At 43.1% G+C, this 20,442-nt stretch overlaps 3 protein-coding genes across 7 annotated transcripts in view; 2 read left to right on the forward strand and 1 right to left on the reverse strand.

The window, feature by feature from the left end:
• The first annotated feature begins 1,188 nt into the window (after positions 1-1,188).
• On the forward strand, positions 1,189-7,910 carry LOC118300975 (transgelin-3). 4 transcript variants are annotated; one of them, XM_035625935.2, is made up of 5 exons: positions 1,189-1,358; positions 5,767-5,953; positions 6,043-6,214; positions 6,390-6,492; positions 6,609-7,910. In XM_035625935.2, the coding sequence occupies exons 2-5, from the start codon at positions 5,774-5,776 to the stop codon at positions 6,757-6,759; spliced, it is 606 nt and encodes a 201-aa protein (XP_035481828.2). In that variant the 5' UTR covers positions 1,189-1,358; positions 5,767-5,773; the 3' UTR covers positions 6,760-7,910. The 4 variants fall into 4 exon arrangements, with proteins under 4 accessions (XP_035481828.2, XP_035481832.2, XP_035481829.2 ...); XM_035625939.2 differs by lacking the exon at positions 1,189-1,358 and adding an exon at positions 5,440-5,574; XM_035625936.2 differs by lacking the exon at positions 1,189-1,358 and adding an exon at positions 5,489-5,619.
• Positions 7,911-15,151: 7,241 nt separating this feature from the next.
• Positions 15,152-20,442, reverse strand: part of pafah1b2 (platelet-activating factor acetylhydrolase 1b, catalytic subunit 2) — a 9,122-nt gene continuing 3,831 nt past the window's right edge. Inside the window, exons 2-8 of one of the 2 annotated variants that reach the window (XM_035625495.2) lie at positions 19,633-19,712; positions 18,950-19,076; positions 18,439-18,520; positions 17,676-17,765; positions 17,156-17,272; positions 16,851-16,973; positions 15,152-16,672 (exon numbers count right to left, since the gene is read on the reverse strand). In XM_035625495.2, coding sequence (XP_035481388.1) covers positions 16,394-16,672; positions 16,851-16,973; positions 17,156-17,272; positions 17,676-17,765; positions 18,439-18,519 — 690 coding nt within the window. In that variant the 5' untranslated portion in view covers position 18,520; positions 18,950-19,076; positions 19,633-19,712 and the 3' untranslated portion in view covers positions 15,152-16,393. Of the gene's footprint in view, positions 16,673-16,850; positions 16,974-17,155; positions 17,273-17,675; positions 17,766-18,438; positions 18,521-18,949; positions 19,399-19,632; positions 19,713-20,442 lie in introns of those variants that run through there. The other variant, XM_047328976.1, reaches the window with a different exon arrangement.
• Positions 20,198-20,442, forward strand: part of LOC118300771 (myelin protein zero-like protein 2) — a 2,000-nt gene continuing 1,755 nt past the window's right edge. The window contains exon 1 of the mRNA XM_035625496.1: positions 20,198-20,348. Coding sequence (XP_035481389.1) covers positions 20,297-20,348 — 52 coding nt within the window. The 5' untranslated portion in view covers positions 20,198-20,296. The remainder of the gene's footprint in view (positions 20,349-20,442) is intronic.

The following is a 20,442-nucleotide window of genomic DNA, read 5'->3' on the forward strand; positions in this document are numbered from 1 at the left end:
TTAGATGAATTCCCATGCCACAAATAAAAATAAAATCACAACACAGGATATAAAGTGAAGAGGTGTCTTTTTAGTGTTGTTTGACTCAGGATCTTTTTATTTTGTTTGCATGTCCCCGTTCTTCTTCATTCTATGTTATTTTGAAGTTGACTTTGCTCGATTACAGCCTAACTTATCTACTATGATGCAAACTCAAACAATAAATGGAAAAAAAAGTGCTGACAGTGAAAGTAACATCGGCAGCTGACCTGAACTTTCATGAGGAAACAGTATTTGTTCGCAGGAAAGAAGAAGTGTTCTGCTGCCGCAAAAACCCCTTTCAGGTTGTGATCTTTAACCCTTGTTGTTGTCCTGGTGGTTACACAATGTACAGTGTAAGTGGGTGTTGAAATGACACAGGCCGTGGCTGACATAAACGTTGTTGATGCAGTTCTCAACGGCTACATTCTCATGACTGACTCAGTCGATGACTTCATACATTTCCAAGCGCTCATCTGATGTTATTGTTTCGTCTCAAAGCACCGCCAGGTCCCGACTTGCTTGTGTCGACGAGGTCGGAATGCCTCGGAGGGAGTGTCTCTGCTCGTTGTCATGGGAACCATCTGGGTGAACAGCTGTAGCCTCTATAATGACACTGTGCACAAGGACAAGAGCCACCTCCATTTCTCATGCATTTACATTATCAGCTAATCGGAAAGAAATGTTGTGATGTGTCATGGCCTGTTCCTCTCCTCGCTCTTTATTGTGTCTTGACATGAAGCTCAGCAGAGGGGAGGGGTTTACATTCCACAGCTGCCTGCTGTCTGTGTCAGTTTTTGGGCAGATTTGAGAGACCACAAACATCACCCATTTGAATTAAGGCAGTAAATAATCTCCTACATGTGCTTGGCTGCTCTTTAATTACTGTGACTCCCTCCCTGTGCTCCCGCAAACTCCACTGTTCGGGAGGATTTCATCATCCCTCCCTCTTTTGCTCCCTCATCCCGTCCTGCTTTGTGGCGGTAAAGGGAGAAATTTTGAGAATTCTCCTCAGTGACCACGCCAGACTCTCCAGTCACATGCTCTCTTTTTCCTTTCCGTCCTTCTCCTAAATAAGGAGTAACAATTTGAGTGGGGAAAAGGAGAAAGAGCAAAGGGGCGTGTCAGGGAGTGAAATAAGAGGACCCAAAGGCGTATCTCTCTCTTGCTCCCTCTCTCTGTTGAAGTCATAGAGCTCAGACAAGGGTGTTTGCTGTGTTCATACTAGCGCCACTCCTGTACAGTGCACTCAGCGCTGTGTTGTAAGACGGAAGAGGAGCGGAGCCACAGCGACACAAAACTAGACCCCACCTGTACTTTCCTGAAAGCTACTACACAAAGTAAGTAACACTTATCTCAAAGCCTCATTCATCAATCTTGGTTCTCCTGGTTTCTCAGCGGCAGTGAGCAGATTTCTTTGTTGCTCTGTGAGAGCTTGTGGTTAACTCTGTGCAGGAAACGTGAAAAAAAAGGGAGTGTAATGTATCGCACACCCCACCCTCTCTGTCTCGGTCTCACTTCTCTCTTGCACATGCTTGAACATGCAGAGAATAAGAATAAAAAGTTGAATTATTCCTGTAATGATTAGATGCCCGTCGAATGACCCACCCGTCTGTAAATTCTTGCGTTGTGAAATCCTCCTTATCTACCTCTCGGCTCTCAGCTCCATTCGAATGTGCCCGTGGCAAAATGTGAGGCCTCACCGTTTTCAGGGGATGTGAACTGGCACAGCTCCTGACATCAGAGACCCTTCAACATGAAGCCAGCACTGTCTGATAATATGTCATTTTTCTCCTTTTATCCATGCTCTGAGCATCAGTGTTGCCAGGTCGGGATACAGAAGTAGAACATGTGTCTTTCACATGTGTTGTCACATTTATGGACCAGGGTAAAACTGGATGTGCAAGCGAGTGCTTTGGACTGTGAAGTAACTTAAAAACTGTGACTTCAGCTGGTGTCTGTTCTTCTTATCTACATTAACAAAGTAAACTAAAGAACATTGTTATAACAGTGTGGCTCAGCAGCAGCAGCATCAGCAGCGGGGCCTGTGCAGGACAAAGGGGAACATGGTCATGGACGCTGTTAGAAATAATCACGTGAACTACTTAATCCTTTTAGATCCATTACGTTTATATCATTAAGGTTTCAGAACAATCTGTTGGACTAAACGAGCCACTTATCAGATTTCGGCCAGTTGGGATGGTGTTAAGTTGTAAAAAAAAAAGAGTAAAGCTACCGATGACGCTGTTTCACGCAGCCATGTCGCAACTGCAAGGAAGTTGTTAACATCTTGTAATGGAGTTATTGTGACTCAAAAAAAAATCAGTTCCAGCAATGGAAATGATAAATAAAACAGTAACAGCTGGAGTTGCATCTGTGTGAGACACTTAACCCTCAAATGGCTCATGGGAGCTGATCAGTGGGCGAACAGAGAGAGACAGCGAGACAGAGAGAGACAGAAGGGATTTCTCTATGACGCAGTCAGTAATTAATAAGTGCCACAGTGTAAAGGGAAAGCAGAGGAATAATGGAAAAGCTCATCTACACGCAGACTCTTGAGCTACTGAAGGCTCAAAATGGATATTTAGTGAGATAGTAACAATGCTGGTCATATAAATATAATTATTTTTCAAATTACTTTTGTTTGAATGATGAAGGTTAACATTTTTTTTAATCATAATTAACTATCACTGTATGATTTGTGCTGTTGCTGAGTTAGTTAATAAATAGACTGAGCAGTTATAATGAACTATGAGAGATGTCACAGTCACGTCACAGAAGCCACACAGATAATTCAGTGTGAGGTGGCATGTTGAACATTAGAGCCCGCAGAGCAAAAGAATGACAATCATGAAACAACTCCCGCTGGACAGAGGCCAGACAAGGCTGAATATATTGTATGGAAATGTGTCACTGCAGTTTTTTTCTCTTTGCTAGAGCAGGTTTGAGCAATACATTAACAAAATTCACGACACTTATTTTACATGATTGAAATCAAGGCAGTAACCTCAGCAGCACACCATCCCTTACATACATCCTGCTTTTGTTGTGCGGGGCTTGTAGCTGTGGCTCTGTGAGCACAAGTTGTTCTCAGCCACTACTAGGCCGCTCCCTGATCATTTGTAAAAACACATGCTCACGTGTACATACTTTACACTCTGCTCGCCCTGCTATGTCTGTTTTACTATCACGTTTTCACTCATTTGGTCGAGTGACAGTGGCGTGACCTCATCTTGTGACATCCAGTCGGTGGCGCGAGGGTCTAGTTGAAGAGATCGAAGTGCAGTTTTGGTCAAAGGGTTAGTCGGAGGGAGTGGCCTCATGACTTCATCATCCTTTAGTGCTCACTGCGTGAGTCCTGATGTTTGCAGTGACTTGACGCCCCCCCCCCCCCCATATCCTCTTATTGAGAAAGATACAGTTCAAGAGTTAAGACATGTGGATGTTTACTTCACCCTTGCCGCTGTCACAAACTGGCCCGGGAAAGAAACTTAATGGACAGGAAGAGGCTTCAGCTCCACAGCGCGACCTCAGACAATGAACAGACACTCAAGTGGAATCTGTGGCAGCCAGGGCTCCAGTGTGGAGCCATGGGACACAGTGATGATTTGTCAAACTATCAACACATATTGTGCAAGACTGGCAAGCCTCTGTTTTGCAAGGGATGTGATATGTGTGTGTTTGCTATTCTGGCCTGGAGGGACAAATGTACTTTATGCAGTACATTTAATTAATTTTGCCTGCATTTTTAACTGTTGCGCGAATCCTAAATGGTATGTTCAGCCTTTAACAATGCAAAAAATAAATGACATAAATGCACTTTTTTTTTTTTCATTTCTGCACCCACACTTGGACAGAGAGTGAAGAAAAGTAAGAGCAGGAGGACTTTACTTAACCTATGTGCAATAAACATCTTCATTTACTTTGCCAGACATTCAGAAATGTCAGAGACAGCCGATCTGAGAGTCGAAAGGTTCGTCTTGAGGCCCACGCCTTGAGCAGTCAGGACCCTGACCTTGACTGCTGTGATTCCCCTACTCTCTCACCCTGTTTCCGTCTCTCCACTATCTCCATAAAGGCAACAAAAAAAAGGTCACTATGATGTGTAATTCAGTGATTCTGTAAAAGTAACAACTGCATCATCAATGCGTACTGCCTCGTGCTTTCAAAGTTTAACACGTTTTGGGTTTTTTTGCCTTTTCCATAGTGAGAGCAGCAGTGTGTTGTTTTGTTTAGAGTCCTGCATACACATGGCTACCTTTGTCAGGGAAGGAGGAAGGAAATGACAGCTGAATGAGCAAACAGGATGTAGGGGAGGAGGAGGGCGGGGGAGCAGGGGGGGGGGGTGCTCTGCTGAAACTAACAGGAAGCTCATACTGCATTAATAAGTGAGATAGGCCAACCATAATTACTTTCAGAGAGCAGCAGGGCTGAAAGACATTTAACATTTCCAATTCCATACATATAGATAATGACACGTGCATGATGTGTGTAACGCAAATGGAAGGCAGAGAAAGGTGGGGAACATGTGCACATTAAATCATTACATTCAACAAAGAACATGATTAAATGTGCTCTTCTGTGTTATAGAAAAGGAGACACGCACATGCACCTCCGCTTTATTGACTCCTGTCTTGAAATTCTAGTTTGAATTAGTGGTTTGAAAAAATGGAGACCACACCCTTTTCTCTTTCTGGTAGGATAGATGGATGAGATTCTCCACCAGAATCTGAATAATTGCAATTCCTACAATTTCAACTGTTCCTTTTAGTATCAGCACTGGGTTCTTAATATCAAGTCTTAACCGAACCAATGTTTGCACAATAAAAAGAAGCGGGCCTGCCAAAATGTTCTCACTCGTTCTTAAAGTTTGAAACTAATATCAGCTAACAAAATACAGAGCACACAACTGCAGCACACACACACGCACACACATGCACTCTTCAGGAAGTCTACTTGAAAGCAGGCCTAGGCCTGTACTTAAGTGTAAGTGAGTTCAACATAATCAGGATATGTTTCCTTTTTTCTGGTTTGACTGAATCTAACATTGACCATCCTGGATAACCTGCACTGCAAAGCTGCGTATCAACTGTCTCAGTCAACCATGGGTTTTCCTATCTGGTTATGAGCGTGCTCAGGTGGAAGAGGCAGAGTCTCATATTAAAGTTTTTAATATGATACGAAAAGAAACACTGATACCTGCAAGTCAATTTGGTTTAAGTGAAAATCCCATTCATATTCTGAATCAACATTTTGATTATTAGCAATAATGTCATAATGTTTAGGCGATCACTGTTGAGCCCAATGTCTGCTGCACATTATTATTTGTCACTTTACTCTAAACTCTTTTGTCCCAGTCAGGATCCTGTAGAATGATGATTGGTTTTCCAGTGATCTCATTGGTCAGTAGTTGGACTGGTGACTGGCTTTGATCCTTTATCTTGAACTTCACCTGCTTTGAAGCAGGTTAGCCATTCAGCATAAGTTACCATGGTGATTTACCCCAGTAAGAAGAGAACCAGCTTCGTAGGACGAAAACCCAGAGATTAAACCAAAGTAATCTCGATAACCGCAAATCCTGCTTCGTAGTACAGGCCTCTGGTCCGTGGGTGTGAGCAGCCTAGAGATTTCAATCTGAATGTTTTCGTATCCATCAAATATCCATATTGAAAAGGACACAATGTGCTGTTACGGAGCAATGCTTGCAGAGCTATTTGCTGATCTAATGATAACTTTCCCTCCCAACAGGATCAGCATGGCAAACCATGGTCCAGCCTACGGTCTGAGCCGTGAGGTCCAGAGTAAGATTGATAAGAAATACGACCAGGAACTGGAAGGAAGGCTGGTGGCGTGGATAGTCGCCCAGTGTGGCTCTGGCATCGACGAGCCTGAGCCAGGCAAGATCGGCTTCCAGAAATGGCTGAAGGATGGATGTGTGAGTGCAGGGTTTGCATGAACAGAAATATCTCTGTACATTACTGTACTATATATCTATAAGGATCTGCTCCTTGTGTGTGCCCCTAGGTGCTCTGTAAACTCATCAACAGTCTGCATGGAGACAAGAAGCCTATCAGGAACATCAAGACCTCCAGTATGCCTTTCAAGCAGATGGAGCAAATCTCCATGTTCCTCAAAGCTGCAGAAAACTATGGAGTCACCAAAATGGACATGTTCCAGACTGTAGACCTCTATGAAGGTAAGACGAGAACTAATCCGCATTATTACAACAGTCTTGTTAAGTTGTTTTGAAGATTTATTTTAGTATACCATAAATGAGGAAATTAAGCTACACCCACTGGTCGGAGTGTCACTGTCTCCTCTGTGTATTTGGTCGAGGCCCCTATTCATTTGAGAATGTTGCATGTCTTCAGGCACAGACCTGGCTGCTGTCCAGAGGACCCTGATGGCTCTGGGTAGTTTCGCAGTCACAAAGCATGATGGGTTTTACAAAGGAGATCCCACTTGGTTCCATAGGTAAGTATGGGCATTTCCCCTCACGCAACTAGTCTGGTAAAACAAAGGGGCTTTCATTTTCATTGCTGAGGAAGGACATTGTGGACTGAGGGGCTGTGTTGTTTGTATGTGTGCAGGAAGGCCCAAGAGAACAGGAGAGACTTCTCAGAGGAACAGCTGAGCGAGGGCAGAAATGTCATCGGCCTGCAAATGGGCACAAATAAAGGAGCATCTCAAGCTGGCATGACAGGCTACGGACAAGCCAGGCAGATTATCAACAACAACTAAACCAAAGAAGCACCCCCCCCCCCAATACACTCCTCCCTCTGTCCTCCGAAAGGCCAGTCAGCGAGGATGAGGAAACTCTGACTCCGACCTTGGCCTTTAGGAGAAAAGTGACCTGACTCTGTTTTCGAGACAAAACTGGATCAAAAATACAGGGACCAACGAGAAAATGTGCACATAGACAGCCCACACTCCATGTTGAGGAAACACACAGAAGCAGCGCTCGACAACAGCACAAGTGATTAGACATCTAGGCAGGACATTGTGCATGTATGTTTTCAACTACACGTTTCATCTTAAATTACATCTTTAGGATCATTACAGTTTAGCATCCTTCAAGTTAAGATCAAATATGCTTTTCAATTCTGCAAAACAATTACATTTTAGATTTCCTACCTTCCAGACATCCACTGGTTTCAGTTCATTTAAGTGCACTATAATAATTCATCTGAGACATGAGACTGTCTTAAGATATTTAATCCATTCAACAATTAAGTTTTCTTACTTCAAAAAGCCATAAACTATGCCCTTTCAGTGCATTCAAGGACTCTCCGGTAATGTGAGATATCCGAGTGCATTGGACTAAACAACAAAATCCATGTTTGCATTTTGTTAATCTGCCAGTGTTGCTCTTCTGAAAGGGGAGCTATCAATCACCGGACTACAGGGCGTCCTTGAATGAACCAACAAGAAGAGTTTTGAAAATCTCCCCTGCTCATGTTTGCAGGACAAGACAGCTATAATGCTACTTTAACAAAAATGAATGATAAAAAGCAAACTGAGCACATTGTTCAGTGTGATTAATGACCTGTTTCAAACCCTGCTGATCCGTTGTGCAATGGGATGAACTGAAACATGTGGCAGCCTGGACGTTAAGAAGTGCAGTGAGTGCTGTGGTTTACGATCATATTAAGTCCAAAATTTGAAGTTAATAGGTTATAGCAAACAAATATACCTGTATAATCAAGTGTAAGCAAGTGTAGAAAGTAAATTTTCTTTTAGTTTAAAGTTTTAGTGACAAACAAAATACAGTCATGTGTGTTACACATGCTCCATAACATAATTTGCATTTAGATGTTGTCCACAAATTTCTCAAACGTTGGACCTTCTCTTTAGCATTTAAAGATGAAGAAAATAAAGATTTCAACTGTAAAGAAGCCTCTTGTGTGCTGATTAGATTACCTAGGAGAAGCTCTGTTGACACCTGGTGTGTGGTTCTTGATAATCAAGTAAGCATAAAAAGAAGAACTGCTGTACATGGCAACCCAGAGTAAACATGCCAGGTAACTATAGCCTCACACTTGGCTGTGTTTGCTTTAAACCTGAGCAGTTCACACAAAGAGATAAGAGTCTGCAGAGGAAAAAAAAGGCAATCCGCCCAAAGGTGGGAGGAGAAAAAATGATGGGTGGGGATAAAGCTTGGATCTTTCCTGGCCATGATATCTCTGGTTGGATGGAACAAGAGAAACAAGGGGGATTCAGAGAAGGACTATCACGATCCCCTGCCAAGGTTTTGTTTATACTGTTTTCACTCGAGAACAGACTAAGCTGTTCAGCATGAACTGACTCAGAAAAAGGCCAGCGATGGAGAAAAAAAGCAGGAAGGAGATGGTGGTGCAGAAAGCTGGGTTTAAAGATTTTTTTTTTTAAAGGCACGTCTGAGTCAGACAGAGGAGATTAAGGTAGCTGGGGTCAAAACGTACAGGTCAAGACAGAGTAGGACTTAAGAAGTCAGAGCATTTCCAAAAAAGGAGTGACCATGGCAGGGGGAGGACAAACAAAAACACTTCCTTTTCCCCTTCCTTTTTATTCTTAGTCTGGTAACAGGAAACTTTGTGTAAAGCATATTGACACAGGGGGTTGAAATGGTACAGCCCATTATAACTTCTGTCTTAGTTACATGCTTGACCACAGCGCAGTCACAGATTAAATAGTTTACGAAGTCTTTTTACAAAATCCACTAGCCTCAGCTGGAGCGAGCTCATTTGCCTTTTAAAACATCCTGAATATTAAAACTTACTTCACTGTTCATGAGGTCGCAGCCCATTAGTCTCTGTGGGAAAGTGGCCGTCATCTCAGCTGTTTACATCACCATAATGGCCAAAAAGTACTTATTATTTCAACACGGATATTTATTGCTGCACCAGCAGACTGGTTGGCGATGGCACACACAAGTTCCAAGAGTCTCACACCACTCAAGACATCAGCTTTCGTTTATCTCAAGGGTCCATTAACGGAACGAGCCAGGACTCCCTTTTACACTGGGACTCTGATTCCTTCTCGCTGTTCAACACCATTCACATCAAACATCACTGTTAACTGTGCACTGTTTTTTTGTCAGAAAGCAAAAAAATAATAAATGTGATGTGCCAGGCTGGTCATAATACGACAGTAAAGCAGAGTAGATTAAAATGGATGCATCTGGTTTAATTTATAAGCGTTTATTTTGAAGATTTGTATTCATTTGAGGGTAGCTATCACAAACCTTTGTTGTCATTGGGGGATCATAATGCAAAGGTAACAAGTAGGATTAGTGAAGATTTTTTTCTCTGTTTCTTCTGATTCCATCATTTTAGGTTTCTTTATCTTTGAATTTTTTTTTGCCACCAAATTATTCCATTCCCGGGCGCAGTCTACAAATGATAAAGTACCACTGACTTGTTGACTGACTGAGCAAACAAACTTTGTCAAACACAGTATAACTTACTCCCTGACTTTGTAATCTTATCAGCTACTGTTTGCAAATGCGACGTACTGTATTAATGATTAGTTCACGAATCTGTTAAGTTACAGATTGGGAGTCAACAAACAGCAGCAGGTACTGAAGCTGTAACAAGAAGTTTACCGATCACGTTGGGTATTGAGGTACCGATGTAAATTAGAGGTAAGATCTTAATCCGTGACCATGTTTTCATGAATCATACTTTTTCTATCCACACCCGGCAAGTCACACCAGAGTGGAAGGTATCTTAAATCAATAAGATTTTTTTTCAATGCACTTTCCACAGCTGAAATATTTCTGCAAACGTCCTTATCTCATGGTCTCAATCGGTTAAACTTCTCTGCGGTTAATTTGTTGCAGAGCAGTGGTGCCTATAGCCTTTTGGACACAGGAGCCATTTTTGTTCATTCCATCATGGCTTTAATGAAAGTGTGGAAACACCAACACACCACTGGCCTCACTGTAGTGGAATGTACTCTGCTGCCATACAGGGGCATAACGGGGGCGACGATAGCCTGGGGTTACAAAAGTGGTATTTTGACTGGAGAGCAGCCAGTTCCTTAGACTGTCTGAGAAGATGTGAATGGGGGAAGCTGATACAACACCTCGTCTTCCTATAACGGCCCAGTGTGATTTAGGCTGTTGTATTAGCAGAAATGGAAAAGAGTATTCGTAATTATTTCTCTAGAAGTGTGTAATTTGCCTTAAAATAAGAAGTCATCAGCTTAGAATGATCCATTCAGAAGCAAGTCCTCCACCACAGAGTCCACCATGTTTCTACAGTAGCCCAGAATGGACAAACCAAACACTGGCCCTCGAGAGGGGCTTTTACTGTGTCCCAAAGCTAATGATGGAAGTGTCAAAAAACTGCATTTTCTGGAATGAACAGCAGAGGGCGACTAAAATAATTTTATTTTTGGAGAAGTCTTTGAGAAAATGACTCTACTTCTCTTTTTCCTGACACATTTATGGTCTCAATCTCTACTTTAATGTCAAGACGGCGATGGCATGATGCTTAACTTGGCAGGTAAATGGCAGTTCATAAACCAGTGGGTGACATCACAGTGGATCGCAACTCGGTTCTGCTACATGTTTGGTATAAGGGAGGGGCGAGGGGGGGCTGAAGCCTGCTCCAGACTCAATGAAATGGCCATTCAGTGTGATCATCAGGCCGGAACTAATGCCACTGTTGGTAAGGCATCAAGGGGGTGTAAGGGCGTGGAGTGACGTGGTGGAAAAGGCTGTCACACACTTCTTCAGAGGCATGGCTTCAACCACCACGAGTGGATTTTCTGGCATGGCCATTAATGAATATAACTATTAGTCTGCTTGCTCCGCCTCATTCTTACACCCTCACCCATCAGGCATGATGTTGGATGTACAGCAACACGCAAAATTCCTCAAATAACATCACAACAATGTCCAAGCCAACATAGAGGAAAGTGTAATTCCATTCCAACTGGGCAAAGTCCATCTGCCGATGAAGATCAGGTGAAACGGTTTGAAAGCCCCCAAAGAGCTACTAATGGTCTGTCATAACAGAGGCATCTAGTCCCTCGTCAACAGATGTATTTCACATTGGCATGGCACTCACAGATCAGCTGATTTCAGACACGCACTGAAGTCCGCACATTTTCCTGAACTTCTCCGGAGGGGCCGTTTGTGTAAATGTTGGCAAATGTTGCTCCAGAACTTGTCCATAACTTCCCCCACCCAGCCCCCAGATAAAAAATGCAGGGAGCAAGTCTAAGTGAGCCCATCTGAGAATACTGCAGGAAAAAAAATGCCACAGAATGTTCTAGAAATTTTCCTGTTGGGAAAACAGCAAACTCAAAAAGACAAAAATCCTCCTGGATCTGCCTCCCTAATCCACATCCATACCATTATTTAATGGGTTGTTCCCGGGCCAAGACCCCAGCCCACAACCACGTTTGGTGGAAAGTAGTTTTTGCGTATAATCCTGCGAACAAATAAACCAACAAACCAACTCACCAACAAACAAATACGGGTGAAAACAGAACATCCCAGGCGCAGGTAATAAAGGGAAATGTAATGCCCTTGTCAAGGGTACAAACTACAAAGACACACTTTTGCTCTCTCAGACATAGAAATGTTTCAGGTTTCCCCAAAGACGAAACAGATTCCTTCTAATGATACCAACAGGGCTGCTGGATTTCAGTGCTTTTCCCTGATTTCCCCATTTCCCCCAATGCAGATCAATTACGCTATTATATGCATTGCTTGAATGTCACATTCCTCAAGATAAGTCTCTACTTCGGGGGAACCCTGAATTTAAATTATGTATATTTTGACGACACTTGCCTTACAGTAGATGTCTCACCATGTGAGAATGGAATAAAAATTCTAACTTGGGTTTGTACACAATGTCAGGAAGAGATGTCAAGCCTGAGGTTAGGAGTGACACCTCAGTCACAAGGCTCATGAATAAATCTCATGACAAAAAGCAGGAAAGATAATCGGTTCGTAGCCATTTCAATTCCGCGGAGAGAAAAGGGAAACTTGTCATGCTGCGTATTTGGCCCCAAACGGCATTGAGCCACCAAAGGTTTGATTTCGTATTTCATGAGAAACACGTGCAGACATTGATTGACAGCAGAGGCAACGTTAGGCTGCTTTGGTTTGTATGCGGCAGGGTGATGTCAGTGTAAAAGGTCTTCGAGCGGTGCCGCAAAAAGGCGGCGGTCAAGGACTGATGCCCTGGAAAGAGAAGTGAACACGACAGCGTGACCCCGACCTGAGACCTGCTGAATTAGCTCTGGGAGCAAGACAGTTATCGAGGAGTGCAGAGCAGAAATCAATGGGTGTAAATGAATTTTCGATGACCTGGTCGTGGAGCAGAAAGCCCCGTTGGAATACTTCTGGACTGAGTGATGAAGAGACGGTGTTACACAAGCCTTAATGCAGGTAAAACACCTCCTGCCCCGTGAGGAGGTAGGTCCCAGGAGCATCAGGTGTAAATGGAGGCTGATGTTTCCCTGCAAGGACAAGTTGAAAGCTCAGAAGGCATTGTTAATATTCACTTTTCTTGTTATTCTTTTTGTGTAACCTGCCAACAGCTCTGTAGTTTATCACCTAAATAACCAACAATGACAGAGACTTATCACATGACACTAACTGAGGCAGTGATGCTGTAAGTGCTCCTTGCAGACAACGAGGAGTCCCTCGGTCCGAGAGATGAGGCCTTGTGTCGTTTGAACACGAATCCTGCCGTGAAAGTGAAATCACGCGTTGCATTAATTGCAATAATTTGTGTGCCTCAAATTCCTAATGCAATTTCAATCTTCCTAGAATTATAATGACTGACATTTTGTCACAAAAATGTTTTGCTTGTGGTTTCAATCCATTTTTATATTGTAAATCACAACTTTACTACATGAAGACGGGCTCAAGAGGTCCCTCACCTGGCTGATGCAGGTTACTACCACAGGCCAAAGGACAGGTCCAGCACAGAATGAAAAACCCATAGTACTCTGGTGACAGCAGATACAGATTGGTGCTGAGAATAAAATCTAAAATCATCCCAGTAACTAAAAAAACTCTTGGGGTTTTCTGAAGTTCTGCTCATGTCATGACCACAATGCCCGTATTTCATTTCCTCAGAAATGTAATTTGATTGGGACGTTGAAACATGTGACAGATTCATCTTGACTTCTGACCATGAAATACAACATCAAGACAATGTCGTCGTCGCAAACAACAACAAGAGTCACGGTACAAGCACATGGCACTGGCCCAAATATGCACTTACAGCAAAACGATGACATCTGAGAGCATCACACTGAAATGGAAGTCGCATCACATGGGGATCACAGAGGCTCAAAACCCATGAGGGACATTTAACTAATTTGGAACAAAGTCGCTCATATTCAAGGAAGCAAATTTAATCTCTGGAATCATTCCGAGGACACAATCGTTCAATTCATAAGACTGCTTTTGTTCTTAGCTTACGTCAAAGCATTAAATCGGTAAATGAGTTGAAATCTTTTACTTTTGAGACTTTGCTGAGTCCCTGCACTTTGTTACTAGATACAGCATCGAAGCTTTGGCCCGAAGCAGACGACATATGGGTCTAACACCCAGATTTGTAACCATTGCACCATTTATCACGAGGCAGCATATTATAGACTCCAACCAACCAGGATCATATGGAAAAAAGAAACCCCTTGATAATTGAGAACTGCCTCTGAAAGTTTCACAAAAAAATTAAAAAGAAAAAAAAATAGCAACTGGTAAATGTAACTGCTTGAATTCCCCATGAACGTGACCTCATAATCTGATTTCCACAATGACTTTACTTTGTTTAGTCTTGGTGTGAGCTCCGAACTCCGAACAGGCCTGCGCAAAAAGAGCAACATTAAGGTGAGCAAATGTTTTATTAACTAAGTGCTTACAACTCCCCATGAATCATACACACTTCAGCACACTTAACTAAATGTTTAATGAGGATGTTTTAACAGGAGATTGCCTCTACCTCTCCGAGCGCCGTTGGTGAGCTATTACAGACATGGAGAGGTAGAGGCAAATTAATTGGGCAATGACAAACTCTCGAGCTGAAATCAAAGAGGTGGAACAAGCAGCTTCGTCTTGTTCTCGTGTTTCTTAATTCTCACTGCAGGTTCTCTATAGTGAAATGGTTCCCTCTGTTGGCAAGTGTGCAACTTTAACACATATGGATCACTCACCATTTGATAATAACAAAAAATAAAACACCGACACATGATCAGATCCTTGTTGTTTTTTTTATTGGAATGCTTCAACGCAATAATGTGACAGCGAGTCAAAAACAGTGCAAATACTATATTGCACCAAAATCACACACTCCCAAACCCTGAACCCTCTTCAAACATCATTTCCTTGAGCTTCACGTCTTATGTACTGTAGAACCGGGGGTCACTTCTCAACACGCGCACGTCCAACTTACACAACCCAGTACCAGACATACTGTACACAACTGTCCCAGTGAACACATAAGGCACACACATACACCACTTATACTCAACATGGCACGTGAATGTGCGGAGCTTAAGACAACAGCATGCGTTGATGCTGGCAACAGAACTGAAGCCACGGAGAAACAGCTACTGTACAGTGCAAGCTCACAGAGGGATACTTGGATTTCTCTTTAGCATTTAGCGTGAAAATATTCACAATAGCGTTGTTCAGTCTGTTAAACGAGCGGATAGGGCTTTTTTTTCTTCTTCTTAAAAAATATTCCAGTAACTACATGTAAAGGTGTTAGGTCCCGGCGTGGCGGGGGGATGATTCACTACGAACGACAACAGGGACAGAACTAAAGAGGAAGTTAGAAACAGAAGGGAGAGGAACTTCTAAGACAAAAAATATTTGACATATTCAAGTAAATAGAAGGGCGAGTGTCTTCTGAGGGAACTTCTGAGGGTCTATTTGAACATATTAGTGTGAGATAAAAGGAGGAAGCTGTGCATGTCCCACATCAACTTGTATTCATAAGGAATAAGTCGTGTTATGATCAGCAACGTAAGATGAATGCGGGAGGATTGCATTCTAATGTGACAACCACTTTTGTCTCAAAATGTCCCAATTTGTTGAGAAAAATTAAAAATCAAGTACACTGTTACAAGAAAATATCATGGTGATATTTTTTTTCTACTCAAAAATGTCACAGTACAGTACTTTTACCTAAATGGTGAAAAGTAATTCCACAAATAAAATGCAAATCCAATTTTTCTGGATGTGAAAGACACTTTGCACGAAAGCAGCAGGTTCGGCGTCTTTTTGGAAGACGTATGTAGACAGCAGCACAACACCACCAGTGGAAATGTATGAATACATGATTTTGACATTCGCTCAATTAACGTACATACATTATTAATGCACACTTATGTGTAATATACAGAGGCGTCGGCCTACTTTCGACGCCAAAGTTGAGGCTGTCCTTAAAAACGTGCATGCAGGTAACACCGACGTCAGGTTTGAGTTGAATAATTAGTTTGACGTCACGTGAGATGAAGCGGTGATGTGTGGTCTCTCCAGATATCGTCTATCTATATTGATTCACAAATTGTAGAGACGCCTAAATAGTTACACATCGAGTTAGAAAATGTACATCTAGAAGACTAAGTGCTCCGTATATCTGGTTGAACATAAACAACTGGACTGAGTGAATTTGTAAAAATTATTTGCAGGATTACACTGTAAGTAAACTCATTGTAGGAGTTATTTTTTTAAAATACTGTTCACTGTAATACATCGTGTCTCAGCAGTAGCCTCTCTGTAGCAGTGGCCCCCGACCTTTTTCACTTGTGGACCCTTGAAAAGAGGTAAAGCAATATGGGATGACCACCAGGTCGGGGACCACTGCTCTGTTGTGTACTGGTCAGACTGGTAACATTGTTCATAGATAGATAAAGTTCTTCCCATTGCGTGTAGTCACTGCGCTGGACTTTTCCTGTGTTAACAGCGAGACGTCACAGCAAACAGTTCTGAAGACATCAAAGAAATACACGGGGGAAGATTGAGATTGTGTTTTTCTTTTTTGTAACATGTTTCCTTGGCAACAGCTACAGAGGGGAAACACTAATTTTATCCTCAGCCCAAGATAAATCTGTTTGTAGTCCCATATGGTCTATGTTTCAGAGTAGTCTGACCTTGGTAAATCCTTTTGCAATCTGCAATCACAGTGTCTACGTCTGTAGTGAGGTCTCTCTCTCTCCCTCCTCTTCACCTCCCCACACCTCCCCACAGTTCATAAATTTCACCCCGCATCCCTCGTGGGCCCACTCACATCAGGGTATGGGTTCCCCCCTCTGTGAGTGGGCCCTTCCTCCTCCAGATACCAGGGGCACATCTCCCCCTTCTCCCACAGCAGCGGGGGAGACATGCCTCTGGGTAAATGTCGCTGCTGGGCCGTGGCCCTCACACCAGCGATGCCCGTCTCTCCTCGGGAATCTCCTCCAGTATCTGGAGCAGCAGGTCACTGAGGGGCTTGGCCACGGTGCGGTAACCCGTCGCAGTCAGGTGAAGGAAGTCAAACATGTCCTGGGGGATGATGGTTCCGTCGGAGTGAACAAACTCCCCGCTCACATCCAGGAACTGCGCCCTGCCCAGACGGGGCAGCCAGGAGCGCAGGAACCCATTGACAGCAGCGTTCTTCACCCTCAGTGGGTTGGGCCGCTCCCCTCGAGGCAACAGGCCCTGAGGACATCCAAAACATATTTGTTGACCATACAAACAGTTTTTTTCTAATCATGAAATGTTCATCACATTGAATGGGAAAAAGGTGTTTCGTTAGATGGTCGAATTGAAAAAGTTACTTTGTCTCAATAGAAAACCTGTCAATAGAACGAGACACAAAACATCCATCTGAACTTACCAGTACGAGTATCTTTGCCTTTGGGAGACGGGACGTGAGCAGTTGTGCAATCGCAAGAATTCCTCCTGCAACTTGCTCTGCTGTGTGTCCATAATTGTTAGTTCCTACCCACAGCACCACCACCTGGACAAGACCACAGTCAAACGTGAACTGAGATCCCCTCAGTCGTTTTCTGAGAATGAGTTCTCATGGCTTTATAACTGGGCAGTAAACACAGCTAGGGTAAAACAACATACTGTTGCTACTACGGCATTCATCAACAGCACAAACACAAGTCAGGAGCACGGCTGCCGAGCTCGTCTTACTTTGGGACGAATGTTCTCCAGTTCTCCGTTCTGTAGTCTCCACAGCACGTTGCAGGTTGTGTCTCCTCCAATGCCAAAGTTGAGAGCGTGAAGAGGAGAAAACAACTCCCTCCAGACCTGTGGGCAGGAAAACAGAAATATGCATGTGATACGAGCATTCATGCATTTCTTACTTTGGTGACTAATACTTCAATAACTCACTGATGCCGACAACAAACCATGCCAGTCAAGAACAAGATGCATTACAACAATATATGTGTGTGTGTATATATATATATATATATATATATATATATATAAAATATGAGACACATACATTTATATTGTTTATCTAGAGCAATGATTCTCAACCTCGAGGTCCAAACCCCCACAGAGGTCGCAAAATTTTTTCTTGTGGGTTGCAAATCGAAAAAGGTTGAGAACCACTGATCTAAAGTAATGTTAAAATATTGTGGTTCAGAGAAAAAAAAGGAAGAAATATGTGTCTGCCATGCAAACAGATGTCCAGGTCTTATCTCACCTCATACTGCTGCATTAGCTGTATCATAGAATCTCCCACAAAAAGCACATCTGGTTCAGCGTCCTTACACTCCAGCACAAACCGTGTGTGCTGCAAAACAAAACAACAACATAAATAAATGACATAAGCCTCATTTGCATTCCAAGTCACACAAAATCCTGTTGGCTCGTCGCAGCCAAGACACGTCTGGTGTCCCACTGAGAGCTCGGCCCGAAAGCAGACCGCCTCGGTCCCCGTCAGCTTTGGAGGATTAACCTTTGCACAGACCTACTAGACAAGATGGGAGACAGTGGTTGTCTGAAAGAAATACTCAGTCTAAGGAATGGTTGCATCTTCTACATCGACCACACTCCAACATTGTCTCGTCACTGGTGCAGATCTAGTTTTTGCATCTCAACATATTACCCCTCAAAAACAATGAATTGTACAAGACCACGGCACAATTGTGACCATTAAGGTTTTAATATAAGTGCAAGATCCAATGCGTTGCTGCCGCCGCCTTATAACGTGTGCAGAGATTTGAGTCAAACATCACACTTGGGATGTTATGGTGTTCGTTTTTCGAATTTTTGAGCATAAAAAATTAAGAATATGACAAAAGTGCAACCAAAACCTGCCTGTTTTAAATAAACCTGCATTTATTTAAAATGGATGAGCCTAAGAATAAGACTAAACAACGGGGCATTTTAGGGACAAACAAATCAATGATACGTGTGGAAAAAGAGCGATTGTTTCCTGCACTAGTCATAAAAACACCACCAACCTGTGACATCCACCGTCCGTCTCCTTGAGCATCATCCACTGGCCGAGCTGCTGCAGCGGGGTTCAGTCCGTCACCACTCATCCTGGAGGACAAACGGACGCATCGCCGCGTGTCACGCAGGTGAACAAAAAGAACAACAACAACAACAACACTAATAACGATCACAAGAGGATGGAGGGGTTCGAGAGGAGGACAGCATCAGCACCAGTTAGCAGGAGCCACCGGCTGTGGTGTAGCAGCTTAGCATCGCAGGAGCAGACGGGACAGCGCTAATACGGATGAAGGCTACTTTCGCTTTTCAAGGCGGCTGCTGGTGGATCACAAAGCAGATCGCAATGAATCCGCTATCTCACTAATCACAGCTTGCTACCTTGCTTGCTAGCAAGCTAATGACTCGAGACTGTTATGGCTGAATGTCTTTGACACTTCACGTTCGACACGCCCGACATTGATGTGAAAGCTTCCCCCGCAAGAAAAATGCTATGTTCTTTTTATTTGCATGACAGGTTACCTGGCAGGGTGTTGGCCGCCACTTCGAGGCTCCCTCGGCTTCAGAGTAACTCCGTAAACCCCGACTTGACTTCACCGCTGTCGGGCGGGTGATGCTCGGTAGCAGCCGTTAGCTGACTCCAGCTCCACTAGACAACAAAAGGTGTGTCAAGGAGGCAAACCGCAGAGACTGTCCGACGAGGAGAGGGGCGAGCAGCTCCCGCTGAACGTAACACCGGTGGAGTGCAGCGAGTTCAAGTCATATGTGGCGAGGGGAATTGTTGCCCCGAGGACGGGCTGTCAGGCAGCTTTTCTTTACGGGTCGCACAGTCAGACTCATAACACAACCAAGACTTTAACAAGTCCACGATGTAACTGGCACTAGCTGAACATATGTAGCATACACATTAACACTGCCACCACCTGCAATGTATAGAAGTCGCACTGCTTCGACGTGTGCTTTCCTGCGAGGACAAATACGGGGCACAATAGATGTTCTCGCAAAGAATTATGGGCGAGACGTTGGATTGAATACGCTATCAAAACAGCCTCGAAGGATTTACTTCGGATTCCCAAACAGTATTCCTTGTGAGATAATTTAAGTGAATGTGAGACATCAGCCTCACGGTGGGAGATTATATTGTGATTTACATGAAGCATCGCTAGCAACGTTGCTGTGTGACAACATGTAGAATGACTCCTCACTTCCACTCGTGGCCCATCTCCTCCGTCGACCAACTGTTCGCAATGCATCATGGTCGCAGGTCGGGTGCAACGTTCCAGGACTGCAGGAAACAGAGGAAATAATATCCATAATCTAAAACTCAAATGAAGTCTGCTGAAAAATATAACATAATATAAGACAAATATATATATATATATATATATATATATATATATATATATATATATATATATATACACACACACAGTCTATTAACCATTTTATGTTGTCTTTTCCTATTGATAAAATAACATTGGAACAACTTATGATAACAGGTTTTTAAATTTAGCCATGTTGCATTTTGATGATTGTTGATTGTTATGCCTGTGGGGCTTTTGGGGGGTTGCCTCAGTCATTAAATGATGTTGTAAATTTTTATTTTGTGGTGCAGATACCTAAACGTAAATCATTTAGGGTTAGGGTTGTTCAAGTGCATGAGGGAATTTGTTAATCTGCCAAAATCGATCCCAATCTTTTTTTTTCCTACTGCACATGGGGGCTTATCAGGCTAAATCCCACTCCACCCATCATGAATTGCAAAACATGTTTTCTCCACCAGTATTTAGTTACACCTCTCTGTGGTATAAAACCACAGACAGGTGGTTGTTCAGCTTGTTTAGTTCCATCCAGTGGCTTTCAGGCAGAATGTATCACATGATCCTGCTCTTTGTTTTCCTGGGAGGATTCCTGGGGCCTGGTGAGTGTGAACAATCCATTCTAAATTTAAACATACTCTGTTATGTAGCCATTTAGATCTTTGGATCAGTGCATAACAATAAGAAGCCAGTGAG

Source organism: Scophthalmus maximus, chromosome 2 (genome assembly GCF_022379125.1).
Source record: "Scophthalmus maximus strain ysfricsl-2021 chromosome 2, ASM2237912v1, whole genome shotgun sequence".
NCBI lineage: Eukaryota > Metazoa > Chordata > Actinopteri > Pleuronectiformes > Scophthalmidae > Scophthalmus > Scophthalmus maximus.